Source organism: Eptatretus burgeri, chromosome 4 (genome assembly GCF_056783735.1).
Source record: "Eptatretus burgeri isolate ZD-2024b chromosome 4, Ebu_testis_v1, whole genome shotgun sequence".
NCBI classification, from domain to species: Eukaryota; Metazoa; Chordata; class Myxini; order Myxiniformes; family Myxinidae; genus Eptatretus; species Eptatretus burgeri.
Window position 1 is genome coordinate 73,852,726 of NC_140964.1, and position 17,788 is coordinate 73,870,513.

Here is a 17,788-nt window from a genome sequence, read left to right on the forward strand (position 1 = left end):
GCCGAAATAATATTTCAATGATATACTTTAATTGGTATATGAGAGTAGATCGTATAAAATTGCATCATCTGCATGAAATTGCTCCAAGCTCCTAATTTTAAAACAATGGTACTTAGAAAAGTGATGGAAACAGCAATTCAGTGCTGATGAACAGGCATTCGATAACATGAGTGAGGAAAGTGAATAAAAACTTCATCATGAAGAAATCGTTGCAGTCTGTTCCAAATCAAGGCATCGATGAACAGGCCAAAAACATGGCGGCTTCAGACCCCAGCGAGGTTACCCAGGATATGCCTACAGACCTCGATGTCAGGGTTATGGCTTATGGTGACCTTATGGGTCAGGGTTATGGGTTATGAATGCTCACATTAGAGAGTGGTGACCGGTGATGTACCTGATAAATGATATAATTAAATAAAGCCATTAATTATCTTGAAAAGGGGTGTTTTAATTAACCCAAACACCCAATTTTCAGTTGTGCACTTCCTTCGAGTTTTATTAATATGCATGCAAGGTTTCAGGCTGCTAGGCTTCATGGTTTTGGAGTTATGGAGAAGACACATAGACACCACACAGGCATAGTGACGCACGCACACGTATGCACACGCGCACAACAGACATTTATTCGTATAGATTTTAAAAGTTCATGAAGTCTTAACTCAGATAACTTATGGAAATAACTACAGTAATATTAATATTGTTGATATTGATGTCAAAACGAATATGAGAGATAAAAGCAATAGTCCTATAAAACAAGAACAGTCAATTGTTTGTTTGCCTACTCCTCAGATGTTTATTGGTCAATATCGACCACACTTGGTGCGTGTACTTAGGGGCCCTGGGTCATATTTAAGTGGCATCAGCATCACTATCCTGGATGGGGTGCTCACAACAAAGACTCGACCCGTCACCAGAAGTCACGAGGGTGTAACGAGCAGCTGTATAAAGTTACCAAATGATTAAACTCCATCAAATAGATGAAATGTGTAACGAAGTATTAAAGGCTGAAAAAGCCTCATAAGTCCAGACAGGGACAAAACCATAGAAAAGTCAAGGATTTAAGTGATTAAAATTGGCAGCACCCTCTTCAATGAACCTTTAATGAGAGTCGTGACGTCATATAAAATATCATTACCAAACACCCACGAAGTAAAATGTGGGCTAAGCAATTGGCTCACTTCTGTATGTCTGTCTTTCTGTCTACAAATGTCAGTTTATGATCGAGGATCAACTTCATTTCGATTGAATTATATAATTTGAATATTAATCGGAAGATGAACCTGTAGTTTAGTAGCACTTTGACTGAATTTGTACTGATTGGGCATGACCAGTGAGGAGTGAAATAAAAATTTTTTTTTTAACTCTGCCTGTATGGTAGTCAAACAAATAGAAAATCATTCCAAACAGAAAACTTACGATTTTTTAGGTACGTCATAAAGTACACAAACAACAGGCACGAATAACTAATGTAATGTATTAAATAAGGTGGTGTAAAAGAGGCTGTGTCAATGGTAGTAAACTTCCAGAATGTTTATTTTATTTCAATTGAATTATATACTTGAACACAAATCGCTTTTTTGCACTTTCAAAGCCCTTCTGTTCAACAGTATTTGGACAAAATATTATGACAAAATATTACGTTCGGACAAAATATGATGTCATCACAACCAATCAAATTTGCCACTTTAAACCCCGCCCATGTCCTTGCTTCTCAAAACAGCATAGGGTAAGGTGTTTTATGAACTCTCTCGTTTAATTTGGCTTCAGTGTTACCTAGAAGCGAGTTCAGAAAAGACAGCCATACAGGATAGCTGAGAGGTGCCGACTTACCGATGAGCTGTCTTGCCTGGGTTTGAATCTCAACACAGCTCTGAACTGTCACCCTGGTGTTTGACATACAGGGCAAGAAATGAATTTGTGTGTTGTCCCACAGTTGGATGTTAAACTGGGTGTCCTGTATTCTGGCATTAGTTGGTGGATGATGAAGATCCCACGGCATCTATCGCAAAGAGTATGTGAGTTATCACCACCACATTGAATAAACTAGAATGGCCCTTGACAGGGCTCACACCTATGCCAGGCTGATCAGTTTACGTTTTGTAGCCCACTGATAGGCCGGGTCTGCATCCGGACCTCGACCTAAATCTAATGGGCTTGTTCTTGTCACCTACCCAAATCATCCACCAAGTTTCATTAAAATCGGTCTCCAACGTTTTCAAAATTCGTGCATGATGTCATTTTTGGCCCTATCTGGCGATGATGAAGAATTCCTTTAAAAATTCCAGTATCCAGATGCGGATTTGGATGTTCACCAAAATCTTAATCAATTCGTCCTTGTCATACACTCAACTTGTCCACCAAATTTTGTCCAAATCCATCCTAAACCTTTTGAGATATTCTGCTCACAGATAAACAAACAAACAAAAACAGACAAACAGGGGTGAAGACAAAGCTTCCATCCACCCTCAGTGGCAGGATAATAACTTTGTCTTGAGATAAATATATAAAACAAGATTGCATGTCTGCACCAGGAAAAGCTTAAATGAATTTATTCCGCTTCAGTGAAAAACAGGAAAATATATTTAATATTTCACATTATTGGGCACCCAGCTGGCACCGGTGATGTTAGATTCCGTAACTTTTGGGCTTGGATTGTCATCGGCACAGTTGGTCATACGCGCATTGCTAATGTTGGTTCCACATTGGCCTCTGGACAATGACGACTTTCGGTCAATGTTGGGATAATGGATAAATGTTTGATCAATAATAATCGATACCAATAAATGTTCCCTTGCAAGGAATATATGGTTGTTCGGTTGTGCTGTATCGTTTAAAATGCTGAGCATCAAGCAAGGAAGCAGAACGGACCATTTTTAAAGTCTTTTCATGTGGCTTGGCCGGGGTTCGAATCACCGTCCTCCCAGACTCAGAGCAGATGCTCAAACCATTCCGCCACCGAGTCTGGAATAAACGTTGGCCCAACACAATTTCCGCTGTTCGGGCAACAAAGGTCCGATGGAGATCTACTTGCTGGGTGATTAGCAAATGTTTTCACGATGAATCTGCCTTGCCCAGTATGGAACACTTTGGAGGTGTTAAGCATGGTATTAACCTGTCAAAGCAAAAAATTTAAATGTCAACCATGAACGAATCTCCAAAAAGACAATGAAATTATTGTATTGCTCATCCTCCCCTTCATTATCTGAAACAAGTGACTTGTGAAGAAAAAAACGTTTCAAAATACCGTAGAATACCTGTACAAATAGGGACCGGCCATGTAATACTAAACATACTTTGGCAACCCAAAATAAACCACCTCGCACCTCCTGATTGCAGTGCGTCAACCCCACTCCAAGTCCCTCCTCAATAATTATATAATGCTTTTTGAGAAAACTACTCCCCATTCCTTCACAATCCTCCATAACGGTGAGCCAACCCCCACAAGTCCCCCACCCCACCCCACTCCCTGTGTGTGACGTTGTACATGGATGAGTCCACAGTGATTAAATTCCTGTGATGCAGTGAGCTCCACTGGCTTGTTCAGTGAAAACATACATTACATCTCCCACCAACTCGAGCAACAGAGTAGTTGTGACACATCACTTTCAAAAAGTGCAGATCATTGATTCCTTTGGCTGGATGTAATTTTGTGCATTTTAGCCATTTTGTGAGTACTGACCTTCTGAAACATTTTTGCCATACTGTATATTATTGAAAGCAAGAGCAACATGCTGCTCAATATGGAGTATCAGGGGTGCCTATTGAACAGTTTGGCAATGCATGTTAACTTTTACAATTGCAGCCCTTGTGCATGCGCAGCCGAAGTTTAGGGAGTGAAAACCATTGTTTTCCATCATGTTAATTACCATACTTAAATATTATCATCCTCACCTTCTGTAGTGAAGTGAGCCACGCGAGGAGGTCCGAAACCCGAGTTATACAGTCCATATACGAGCACGCGATAGGCCGTACTGGGCAGAAGGCCAGTCAGCCGGCCTCTCGTCCCTTCGCCCGGCTGCACCAGCAGCTCTCCTGCCTGGTCTCCACTCTCGGAGAGGAAGAGAAGATGGTACCCCAATGTCTTCCCTTTCGCCACGAGCCACGACACGACAGCCTCATGATCCGTTACCTCCGTTATCTCAATGTCTCCCACCGCACTCATTTCTGGAAACAAGAACGTATCAATAAATCACAAATTTTAGCTTCATGCACTTGCTCAACTCAAAAATGAATTTATTTAAGTGTATACACTTTGAAGGCAAACACCTAATTAGATAAAAGGCTATTCAAGGTGAATGAGTTTGCCCAGGGCACTTAGCAACGACCAGAGCTCGAACATCAAATCAAACTTTAGCTCTCCATTGGACAGGTGATGCGATGAAGCTGGAGGTTATGTCTCTTAGACAAGAACAAACCTGTAGGATTGCAATTACAATTTACTTATGGAAGTGCCCAAAACAGTACTTCCTATATTATGACAATCTAGATCATTGTAATTATTGCCATCAATGTATCGGTAGACATGCTTTGGGGGGAATGGGAGGGTGTTGGGAATTTCGATAGGGTAATAGTTGAGGGAATAAATAAACACTGACGGAACATTCATTTTTTTCATGAGACCCTCTTACAGATATCACAATCATGATGCACGCATGCATTTACCCAGCTATATACCCCTATATCCCCAATGCTTTTCGGTACCTATGCAATTCCAGCTTAAACCTATATACTGTTTCTGCTGCCACACCTTTCCATGGAGACCATTCCATGCATTAGCTACTCTCCGAGAGAAAGACCCCTGCCTTACTACCGTCTTAACTCCCCTTTTCTCCACTCTCAGGCTGTGGCACTTGGTCCTGTCACTGTCTATTCTGCTGAACAACTTTTCTGCACTTATTTTTTATTCTGTCTATACCCTTCATTAACTGAAACATCTCCATCAGCATCAACGTGTCGACTGCTTGGATGCATGCCTGCTCTGCAAGTATTATGATCCGAATGTCCAAATACGTCATCATACCATAATCGATGAAATCTTTCGACGTTTCAAGGAAAGTACCCATGCTTACTGATTAGTAACAATTGCAGTTCAACAAATGGAACAGCTCAAGCGGTGCCGCTTCCTGGGCATTATATAAGTGGATATAATAAATGGTTTACAAGTGAAACTTGCGATTTGAAATGCGAAAGTGACTTGTGAACAAGTCCTTATGAGTTGATTGCATTTTCCCAATTGAAAGGGAGGTGATGTTCTTACTGAAAATCAATTGTAGGACAATGGTGAAGAGCTCTGTGCCAATCGGGAAGCTAACCTGTGATAAAAGTTAAAAGAGCTGTGAGATTTAAGTTTTTAAGTGTGCATAAATAAAACAAGCATGAGCTTCTTGCAGCAGCCAGAAGCTCATCTTTTTAGAATCGCAGTCACCGTGCGCATCCGGCTTGGAGGGGGACTTCAAAAATGCCATTTGTTCCAAACATGTGGACTGCGCAGTAATATGGTCCAGACCATGGAATTCCATCAAATAATTATTTATTTATTCCACAATGTCTACGATTGCTGCATGTAGTGGAAGATTTATTTGGAATTAATTCAGATGGCAGAACAGTGAGACAAAATGGTAATTTGTTTGTACAGCGTGCCACAATAGACCGAAGCAAAACAATGCACCAATAGGATTGTCATTAAAGACCTTTTCATGGCAATATAATGGCCCACTCGCAGTTTGCACATTCCTATAATTTAACATCAGTGAGTGGCGGCAGCCATTTTGTCCCTGTCTCAAGTAATCCTGAGTTGCAAAAAGTAAAACTGGATTCTTTTCTCCACAGTGATCCAAAACTCAGTGTGTAGATTGGACGGAAGTCGCATGCAGGACAAAGACATTACTTAAGAGGAGACAATAGTGTTTTTGCATGATTTACAAGGAGATTTAACAAGAGACAAATCAACATGTTATACATGGGATTTGAACCTCAGTTCCCAGCTTCATGACCTATGGGTCCAGACGACAATGCTAAGCAGACAAATCAAAAACTGTCCATCATGTCCAATTTGTCTGCTTTATTTGCGGGTTTTTTAAAACCATATTGACCGATGCAGAGTTATGCCAGCCATTTCAAGCAACCATACATCCAGAAAGAGTGCTGATACATCTAAGGGTTATCAAGTGCAGGAGTAGGTCATAAAACATTTCTTTCTTCAGGGATCTTGTCAGATTATTGAAAACTAGCAGGTAATCGCAGAAATTCCACTTTATGTAAAATACGACTTCAACGTCAGGTCAGGTTCGATCTGTGACCTGCTACAGGTACCATGTAAACCTGTACTAACCTGTTCCATGGTCGGGTTGTCGGCGACTAAACCGTCTCCCCCACCAGGTTTTCTGGTGAGGAGGGTGTTTGGATATGGACACCCAGCAGGATTAAAAACAAAACCTGTCAAAGGGCGGAGGAGCTCCTTGTGAGCCAACGGCCATCCATATCTAGTGCCCAACTGTGTCTGCGGACGTCCTCCTGCAGTTGGGTTACTTCTTATTAGGAGGTTGGTGGCAGGATTTGCACTCCGGCCACCGTAAAACCCTTCATTCCGCAAAACGCAAAAACGCAAAAAAATCTGAAAACCCACTCCGTGGGAGTACCTCCTGTGCAGCTTCCCTTCGCAGGGCAGCTCACCGGATGACGGGATTGGGGCAAAGCCTTCGGGACCCCCAATCTTTGATAGGAAGGAAACCACGGGGTAACATCCCTGGGTCAGATTGCGGGAGAGTGTGTCGGAGTGGTGCTGAGGTGTCGTCCACCAGACGGCGGTCTCCTTGGGTTAACCTGAGGCGGTCCCTTCGGGTGGGTGCCTGGAATGTCCTATCCCTAAGAGAGGATGATCACCTGTCTCTGTTATCATCTGAGCTCAAGCGTTTGGACATCGGGATTGCAGCTCTCTCTGAGGTTCGGAGACCGGATTGCGGCGAGATAATGGTGGGTGGTTACACCTACTATTGGTCTGGTCGCTCTGATGGTTACCATACCCAAGGAGTTGCTGTAGCTGTGTCCAATAAGCTGACCCCAATGATAATTGAGGTAACACCGGTCAACGAGCGTATTATGAGATTAAGGATTCGTCACTCCTTGGGTGTCATTTCCCTGGTCTCTGTTTATGCTCCGACTGAGGCGAGTGATCTCACCGTGAAGGATGCATTCTACGCCACACTCGAGTCTGTGGTTGATCAGTGCCCCAGACGAGATACACTTCTAGTCTTGGGGGATTTCAATGCATCGACTGGAACTGATAGGGATGGTTATGAGGTGTGTGTTGGTCCCCATGGGTCAGGAACTATGAACCAGAATAGCACTAAGTTCCTTGACTTTGCAAGAAGTCATGGACTTAGGGTGGCTGGTTCATGGTTTCAGCGCCCGCAAGCTCATCGCTGGACTTGGTATTCCAACGCTGGCGGTGTGGCAAAGGAGATTGACCATGTCCTCATTGACGGTCGTTGGAGGATGATCCAGAACTGCAGGGTCTACCGGAGTGCTCAGTTCCTCAATACTGACCACAGGCTTGTTGTAGCAACTCTAAAGCTGCACCTTAAATCCTGGAGAATGGTACCATCCCAGCCTAGGCTGGATGTTGCCAAGCTCAGGGATGAGAGAGTAGCTGAGGAGTTTGCGAACAGGCTGAGTGGACACTTGGGGGTCTGGGTGCTTTGGGGGGTCCTGAAGAGTTGTGGAGCACCTTCAAGACCACCATCCTTGATGTTGCCGGTGGATGCCTTGGAGTTCACCGCAGGGCAAAGAAGAATTTTGTCTCTCAAGGGACACTGGATACCATCGACCAGAGTCGCAGGGCCAGGCTGAATGGCAGAGCTGAGCTGTTCAGGGAGCTGAGGCGTAAAACTGTACGTGCACTGAGGGTGGACAAGGAGGCCTATGTGCGAGGAATCTGTGAGGGGGTAGAGCATCACCTGTGGACAGGTGATTCTCGTCCCGCTTACAGGGGAATTCGCACATTACGTTCATCCAAGCCCATCCCTCGGAGCACTGCAGTTCGAGCAGAGAGTGGTAGGCTCTTGACAGAGGAGTCTGAAGTGAAGGCCCGCTGGGCCGGTTACTTTGAGCGGTTGTACCAGGCTGATCCCCCAGCTGTCGAGTTGGACGTCAAGGGTGTTACAATCCCTGTTGCTGACCCTCGAATCAACTGTGGTCCACCATCGCTTGTGGAAACACGGGCTGCGGTGAACCAGTTGAAACGGGGCAAAGCTCCAGGGATCTGTGGCATCCATGCTGAACTTCTCAAGGCTGGTGGAAATGCTGCACTCGTGTCGTTGCATGCAGTTTGTGCTCTGCCTGGAACACAGGCATCATCCCAACTGACTGGAAGAGGGGCCTTGTTGTCCCTCTCTGGAAAGGGAAGGGTGATCGCCAAGACTGCAACAACTACCGAGGGGTGACGCTGCTCTCAGTGCCGGGCAAGGTCTTTGCTCGGATAATTCTAGATAGGGTTCGCCACCATCTGCTTGAGCACCAGCGTCCAGAGCAGTCAGGCTTTACACCAAAGAGGTCAACGATTGACCATATCCTTGCACTTCGTGTCCTCACCGAACGCAGACGAGAGTTTCGGCAGGGGCTGCTTGCAGCCTATGTTGATCTCTGTAAAGCGTTCGATTCAGTGAATCGGGATGTCCTCTGGAGGATTATTGGTCTTCGTGGGGTGCCACCGAAACTGATCGATCTGATGTCTGAACTCTACTCTGGTACTGAGAGTGCTGTGAAGTGTGGTGGTGCCATCTCTGACTTATTTCCAGTTGTTACTGGAGTTCGTCAGGGATGTGTACTTGCCCCCACACTTTTCAGCACTTGTATGGACTGGATTTTTGGGAGGATGTCGGAGCGATCAAGTTGTGGTGCATCGTTTGGCAATGTCAAGATCTCGGACCTTGACTTTGCAGATGATGCAGTCATCTTTGCGGAGACTTTAGACATCCTCTTGGGGGCCCTCGAGGTGCTGAATGAGGAGTCGGAGCCGTTGGGATTACGGATTTCTTGGGTCAAAACTAAGATCCAGGCTTTCGGTGACATCTTGGATGCTGCTGTCCTGTCTGTGTCTGTTTGTGGTGAGGATGTTGAGGTCGTGGATAGATTCACTTACCTTGGCAGTGATATTCATGTCTCCGCAGGTTGTGAGCCGGAGGTCAATAGACGTCTGGGTCGGGCCTGGGGAGTCATGGATTCACTGGATCATGGGGTGTGGCGCTGCCGGTACCTGTGCGGGAGGACGAAAGTCCGAGTCTTCAGGTCCTTGGTACTTCCAGTCTTGCTCTATGGGTGCGAGACTTGGACTTTGACCAAGGATCTGAGACGGAGACTTAATTCCTTTGGTACCAGGTCTCTTCGGAGAATCCTTGGCTATCGCTGGTCGGATTTTGTGTCCAACGAGCGGTTGCTGAGAGAGACTCGGATGAGATTTGTTACCTGCATAGTCCGTGAGCGTCAGCTGCGGCTGTATGGACATGTGGCTCGTTTTCCTGACGCTGATCCTGCTCACCAGATTCTCTCAGCGAGGGAGTCTCATGAGTGGAGGAGGCCAGTGGGCCGACCACGTGCCTCATGGTTGCAGCAGGTTGACCATCATCTCAAGGAGATTGGGATGGGCCTGGCATCTGCCTGGGGGATGGCCAGACGGAGGCCCCTGGAGTACCGGCGGAAAGTGGACGCAGCGACGCGCTGTTCTGGCACATGCTCCCATACCTGACCTGACTTCAACAATATTATGCAAAGAACAGTGAAATATCATGTGAAGTCCTCAACCCCCCGCCCTGCCGAATGCAGCCCCGCCACCCCCTCACAATGTGAAGTCTTCAAACCCCGGGGAGGCCTCCCCACATAAAGTACTCAACCTCTACCGCCCCCCCCTCACCCCACCAAGCATCATCAACACTCCTCTCTCAATGCCGACCACCACCCAAACTCTGTGTCCTCCCTTCACCCCTTTCTTCCCATTCTTCAAAGCAGCAGGAGGGGATTCTTACATCATTGCATGGTATTTCTTCATTACCTCATTAAAATGATGCTGGGTGTGAAGTGAGAGTCCAAAGAATTCCAATTCACAATCTCGTGATCTCAAGTGATTGTGAGTTAACTAATTGTGTTAAACTAGCAGAGTACCCGCCATATAGGTGTTCGTGTTTGAAGCATGCAACACGTTCTTCTGACATATACCTTTATTTGGACGGGGTATATATAGGCAAATAACCCATGACGTTATGTGCATGAAGCAAAAACATACCTACTGCTTATAATTACAAACATCTCACTGCACTGGAAAACGTGGGGACAGAAATACTGCACTGTAAATGGCGGAGGATTGTAATATCTTCCCCCACCTGTAGGTGGCACGACATGAAATACATTTACATTGAGAACTTGCATCTGTCCCTCCCCCTCCCTCTTTTGGCCAAGACCACCGGCAAAGATAAAAACACCCCAATACACTAATTGGGGTCATGCGGCCCCTATGTAGCAAGTCTGGATGTAATCGGCCCACAACTGTAGGAGGACTATCACTACAAACAAACAAGCAAACAAACAAACACCAGTCCATGAATTATAGTAAGGATAAGGGAAGAATGAGGGAAGTGCTTGTGAATTTAACGTTCCATCTTTATTTACTTTTAACATTGTTCTTAAATGGGAACAGGAACAACGCAGCCATGATACGCTGAATGGCCTTCTCATGCACCAAAGTTCCCTGTGTATTTTATTTTGTGGAACGTTGTTAAGAACAGGAAGAAATGGGGAGGGGAGGACAGAGAGTTGGGGGTGTGGGTGCATGGAGTTGGAAGAGAGAGATCGAGATGTTGGGAAGTGGGGGGGGGATGGACTTGAGGTTGCAAGGGGAATTGAGTACTTGGGGTTTGGGACAGTTGATGATTTGAAGAAGAAAGGGGGCAGGGATGACAGAGTTGGCTTAGGGGAGGGAGGGTAGAGAAGGGACAGAGTTGGGATCGAGGGGTTTGAGGGATTGGAGAAAGGGGGAGGGGAGCACAGAGTTTGGGTGTGGTGTGAGGGGGTCAAGGACATGGGATTGTGTGTGGGTTGGGGTGGGGGTGTTGGGACCTGAGGTCACATTTTGGGGTTGTTTGAGTCTTTTGGGTCTTTTGGGATCTTTGGGGTCTTTTTGTTATTTGGGGTATTTGGGGTCATCAGGGTCTTTTGGGTGTTTGGAGTATTTTGGGTCTTTTAGGTCTTTGGGGTATTCTGGGTTTTTATGGACTTTTGGGTCTCTTTGGTCTTCAGGGTCTTTCAGTGTCTTATGGTCTTTCAGGTCTTTTGAGTCTTTGGGATATGTTGGGGTCTTTTGGGTCTTTTAGATGTTTGGGGGTGTTTGGGGTCTTTGGGATTTTTGGGTCTTTTGTGATATTTTGGGAACTTTTGGGTCTTTTAAGTCTTTTAGGTTTTTGGGGTATTTTAGGTGTTTGTGGTCTTTTGGGGTCTTCGGGGTGTTTTTAATATCTTTTTTTCGTATACATTGTCATGTCTCGTATGAGAACAAACACGCAGAACATAAAACAAGGGGAGCAGAAGACAAGAGGGGTGGGAGAGGGAAGGAAAAAACAGTGTGGAACAGAGACATGAGGATATCTGTGGAAGGGAGAGGGATGGGTGGGGTATACAGGGTAAACAAGATGGAGACTACAAGGACTTTCAGGTCCTTACACGACAGAAACTTTCAGGAAGGAAAGCTGAGAATTTGAAGGAGGTGGGTTTGAGGTAGATTAGCGGGGGTAGAGAAGATCGGTGTTTTGGATGTGGGTATACAAGAGGTGTAGCTGGAGGGAAGAGAGGGATTGAAGAAAATGTGGGAGTTTGTTCCAAAGGCCGGGAAAAGGAGGAATGAAATGAAAAGGAGAATGATATGATCTGAGAGTTGGTGGGCAGTGATTCTTGATTTTGGTAGTTTTACCAGAAGGGGGTTGCTGGCAGACCTTGAGCACCCTGAGGAAATATTGGGGGGGGGATATCTCAGACAGAGCAGGGGGGCGAGGCTGGAGAAGAGACGGGAGAAGACAGAGAGACCACGAACCTGCCTGCAGTGAGAGAGTGAGAGAAACAAAGACTCAGCCTCATCACAAGAGATACCAATCATCCTATATGCCTTGGTTTCCAAAGCATGAAGCCGGGAAAGCTGAGAGGCAGGAGCACGACCCGGAGGGGAGAGCAGTACTCCATCAGGCTGTGGACGAAGGCTTTGTATGTGGTCAGGAGCTTAGGTATGCCAAGGAAGGACTTTGCACGACAGAAGATGCCCAGTCGGTGACTGGCTTTGGAGGTCAGCTTGGAAATGTGGCTTTCCCATGAAAGATCATTGAAGGTAGTGAGACCCAGAAGCTTGAATGAAAGGACTTCTTCAAGAGGATTGTTGAGAAAGTAGATTGGGGTGGGGGCATGGGGGGCGGGGTTCCAGACGGTCCTTTTGTAGGGACAAAGTGAGTGTTTGAAATTTATCAGGGTTGAAAGACATGTTCCAAGTGTTGGACCTGCTTGTGATTTTATCCAGATCTGCAGAGAGTGAAAAGGCTGCTGTTTGCTGATCTGAGAGATGACAGATGGTATAGCAGAGGGTGGAGTCATCAGCAAAGAGATAAAGAGGATTTTCCAGAGTCAGAGAGATCATTGATGCAGACCAGAAAAAGAACAGGGCCCAGAATATTGTCGAGAGGAACTCCAGCCCAGACAGAAAGAAGGAATGAGAGAACTCCATTTAAGGCCATATGTTGAGGTGACAGGAGAGGAAGTCTGTGAGCCATGACTGGAGATGTCCATTGATACCATAGGAAGAGAGTTTGGTGAGCAGGGCAGTGTGCAAGACCATATCAAAAGCATGTGATATGTCTCGAGAGATGGCTCTGATTTCACGTCTGGCATTGAGGATCTCCATCCATTGATGGGAGAGCAGAAGCAGCATATCCAGGTTAGAGTGACCTGTTCTGAATGCAAATTGATGATCGGACACCAAGCCATTGGAAAAGAGGTAGGATTTAATATCTGAAGCGAAGATGGATTCCATAACCTTGCTGATGATTGGGAGAAGGCTGATCTTGATCTGAGTGAACAGTTGCTATGATGATAGCTAAATGAAAATAGCAAATACACAGCAGAAATTTCAATGTGTTGTCTGGTACATGAAGTAAAAAAATCAGTGACAACTGTTCAACGGAATTACTGCCATTAATGGGCTGGCAGGATTGCATAAAGGTATGCACACTCACCACTCGGCTGTCTAGCCTGGGTTCAAATCCAGACCAAGCTATAAACTGTCACCTCGGTGTTTCACAGACAGGGCGATTCATTTCTGTGTGTGCAGATCCCTTGGATGGACATTAAATGAGTGTCCTGTCTACCAGCATTTATTGGTGCATGTTAAAGATCCCATGGTGTCCTTTGTGAAGAGTATGCGAGACATTGCCAGCACCATGGCCAAATTCCAAATTGCTGCTCTGACCAGCAGAGAGCATTGCATCAGTGTCATAGCTGTGCCCTCAGCCAATGATGCAATGTTGCAGCCTTGTGCTGCACACTTAATGTGCATGATGTCAGTGTCATGTCACAAGGTCAGTGTGCTCCCTTGATTTATATATATATATATATATATATATATATATATATATATATATATATATATATATATATATATATATATATATATATATATATATATATATATATATATATATATATATATATATATATATATGTATATATATATATATATATATATATATATGTATATATATATATATATATATATATATATATATATATATATATATATAATATATAATATATATGTATAATATTATATATATATATGTATAATATTATATATATATATATATATATATATATATATATATATATATATATATATATATGTATATATATATATATATATATATATATATATATATATATATATATATATATATATATATATATATATATATATACATATATATATATATATATATATATATATATATATATATATATATATATGAAACCTTATATGTATAATATTATATATATATATATATATATGTACATATATATATATATATATATATATATATATATATATATATACATATATATATATATATATACATATATATATATATATGTATATATTATGTATAATATTATATATATATATGTACATATATGTATAATATTATATATATATACATATATATGTATAATATTATATATATATACATACATATATATATATATATATATATATGTATATATATATAATATTATACATATATGTACATATATATATATAATATTATACATAATATATATATATACATATATATATATATATATATATATATATATATATATATATATATCTTCTTCTTCCTCTTCCGGCTTGCTCCGGTTAGGGGTCGCCACAGCGGATCAACCGTCTCCATTTCGCTCTATAATCCACATCTTCCATTGACACTCCAACCACCCGCATGTCCGCCCTCACCGTATCCATGAACCTCTTCTTTGGCCTTCCTCTTCTCCTCCTGCCTGGTGGCTCCATCTTCAACATCCTTCTCCCGATATACTCCGCTTCCCTCCTGTGCACATGTCCAAACCACCTCAATCTCGCCTCTCTCACTTTGTCTCCAAACTGTCCTACCTGCGCTGTCCCTCTAATATACTCATTTCTTATCCGATCCATCCTCGTCACTCCCAACGAGAATCGCAGCATCTTTAACTCTGCCACCTCCAGCTCCGCTTCCTGCCTTTTTGTTAGTGCCACCGCCTCCAAACCATACAACATAGCTGGTCTCACTACCGTCTTATATACTTTCCCCTTCACTCTTGCAGCTACCCTTCTGTCACAAATCACTCCTGCAACTCTTCTCCACCCACTCCATCCTGCCTGCACGCTCTTTATCACTTCTCTCCCACATTCTCCGTTACTTTGGACAGTTGATCCCAAGTATTTAAACCAATCCACCTTCCCCACCTCAACTCCTTGCAACCGCACCATACCACCACCCTCCCTCTCATTTACGCACATGTACTCCGTCTTACTCCGACTGACTATCATTCCCCTTCTCTCCAGTGCGTACCTCCACCTCTCGAGGCTCGCCTCAGCCTGCTCCCTACTCTCCCTACAGATCATGATGTCATCCGCGAACATCATAGTCCATGGGGACTCCAGTCTGATCTCGTCCGTCAACCTGTCCATCACCATTGCAAACAGGAAAGGGCTCAGAGTCGATCCTTGGTGCAATCCCACTTTAACCTTAAACCGGTCCGTCATTCCTACCGCACACCTCACCGCTGTCACACTGTCCTCATACATATCCTGCACCATCCTCACATACTTCTCCACCACTCCCGACTTCCTCATACAATGCCACAACTCCTCTCTTGGCACCCTATCATAAGCTTTCTCCAAATCCACAAACACACAATGTAACTCCTTCTGGCCTTCCCCATACTTCTCCATCAACATTCTCAAAGCAAACATTGCATCAGTGGTGCTCTTTCCTGGCATAAACCCAGATTGCTGCTCACAGATCGTCACCTCTCCTCTCAACCTCGCTTCCACCACTCTTTCCCACAACTTCATGGTGTGGCTGAACAACTTTATCCCTCTGTGATTTCCACAGCTCTGCACATCACCGTTATTCTTGAAAATCGGAACCAGTACACTTAATCTCCACTCCTCCGGCATCCTCTCACTTTCCAAGACTTTATTAAACAATCTGTTTAACAACCCCACTGCCATCTCTCTTAAGCACTTCCATGCCCCCACTTGTATACCATCTGGGCCAACCACCTTTCCACTTTTCATCTTCTTCATAGCAGTCCTCACTTCATCCTTACTGATCCACCCCACTTCCAGATTCACTATCTCCACCTTTTCCAACCTTCTCTCTCTCTCATTTTCTTCATTCATCAGCTCCTCAAAGTACTCCATCCACCTTCTCAACACACTCTCCTCGCTCGTCAGCACATTCCCATTTGCGTCCTTTATCACCCTAACCTGCAGCACATCCTTCCCAGCTCGGTCCCTCTGTCTTGCCAATCGGTATAAATCCTTTTCCCCTTCTTTTGTATCCAACTTCTCATACAGCTCGTCATATGCCTTTTCCTTGGCCTTTGCCACCTCTCTTTTTGCCTTTCGCCGCCACTCCTTGTACTCCTGCCTACTTTCTTCATCTCTCAGGCTATCCCACTTCTTTTTCTCCAACCCCTTCTTCCTTATACTTTCCTGTACTTCCTCATTCCACCACCAAGTCTCCTGATCTTCCTTCCTCTGTCCAGATGTCACACCAAGTACCTTCCTAGCTATCTCCCTCACAACTTCTGCTGTCGTTGCCCAATCATCCCACCCATCTTTACCACCATCCAATGCCTGTCTCACCTCCTCCCTAAATTTCACGCCACAGTCTTCCTCCTTCAGCTTCCACCATCTGGTCCTTGGTTCAGCCCTCACTCTCTTCCTCAACCTCACCTCTAAAGTCATCCTACAGACCACCGATCGATGCTGTCGAGCTACACTCTCCCCTGCCACCACCTTACAGTCACTAATCTCTTTCAGGTTGCATCTCCTGCTTAAGATGTAATCCACCTGTGTGCACTTTCCTCCACTCTTGTAAGTCACCCTGTGTTCCTCCTTCTTCTTGAAATATGTATTTACCACTGCCATTTCCATTCTTTTTGCAAACTCTACCACCATTTGCCATTCCACATTTCTCTTGTTGAGACCGTACCTACCCATCACCTCCTCATCCTCTTTATTCCCTTCCCCAACATGCCCATTGAAATCTGCTCCAATCACCACTCTTTCATCCTTGGATACACTCTCCACCATTTCATCTAACTCACTCCAGAAATCTTCTTTATATTCCATCTCACACCCCATATGTGGGGCATATGGACTGATGACATTCATCATCACCCCTTCAATTTCCAACTTCACACTCATCACTCGGTCAGACACTCTCCTCACCTCCAATACCCTCTTGACATAATCTTCCTTCAGGATTACCCCGACACCATTTCTCCTCCCATCCACACCATGGTGGAACAGTTTGAAACCACCTCCAATGCTCCTCACCTTACTCCCCATCCACTTGGTCTCTTGTACACACAGTATGTCCACCTTTCTTCTCTCCATCATATCAGCCAACTCTCGCCCTTTGCCAGTCATCGTCCCAACATTCAAAGTTCCAACTCTCACCTCCACACTTCTACCCTTCCCCTTCTCCCACTGCCTCCGGACTCGCCTTCCCCGTCTCCTTCTCCTCCTTCGCCCAGCAGTAGCACAATTTCCACTGGTACCCTGCTGACCACCGGTACCGGTGGTGGTCGTTGGTAACCAGGGCCTTGACCGATCCGGTGTGGAAATTCGTTTTGTTGTCAGCATAATGATTTGGCATAGGTTTTTACGCCGGATGCCCTTCCTGACGCAACCCTGGTCGCCTCTTACGACACACAGGGATATGGTACACCTATTCTAACCGGGGCATACACCGGGCCCAGTACAACTGGTACTCATTTCGCCAACCTCAGAAGGATGGCAGGCTGAGTCAACCCCCTGGTGTTTTTGACTTGGTTTATATTTACATATATATATATATATATATATATATATATATATATATATATATATATATATATATATATATATATCAATTCAGTGTCCCAACAGGGCTTGAATTTATATATATATATATATATATATATATATATATATATATATATATATATATATATATAT

General features: G+C 44.1%; 1 protein-coding gene across 3 annotated transcripts in view; it reads right to left on the reverse strand.

Moving 5' to 3' along the window:
- The window catches only part of LOC147028351 (collagen alpha-1(XIV) chain-like), a 236,291-nt gene that overhangs the window by 156,619 nt on the left and 61,884 nt on the right, over window positions 1-17,788 (reverse strand). For all 3 annotated transcript variants that reach the window (XM_085878673.1, XM_085878672.1, XM_085878671.1), the window contains one exon: window positions 3,892-4,164. In XM_085878673.1, coding sequence (XP_085734799.1) covers window positions 3,892-4,164 — 273 coding nt within the window. The remainder of the gene's footprint in view (window positions 1-3,891; window positions 4,165-17,788) is intronic.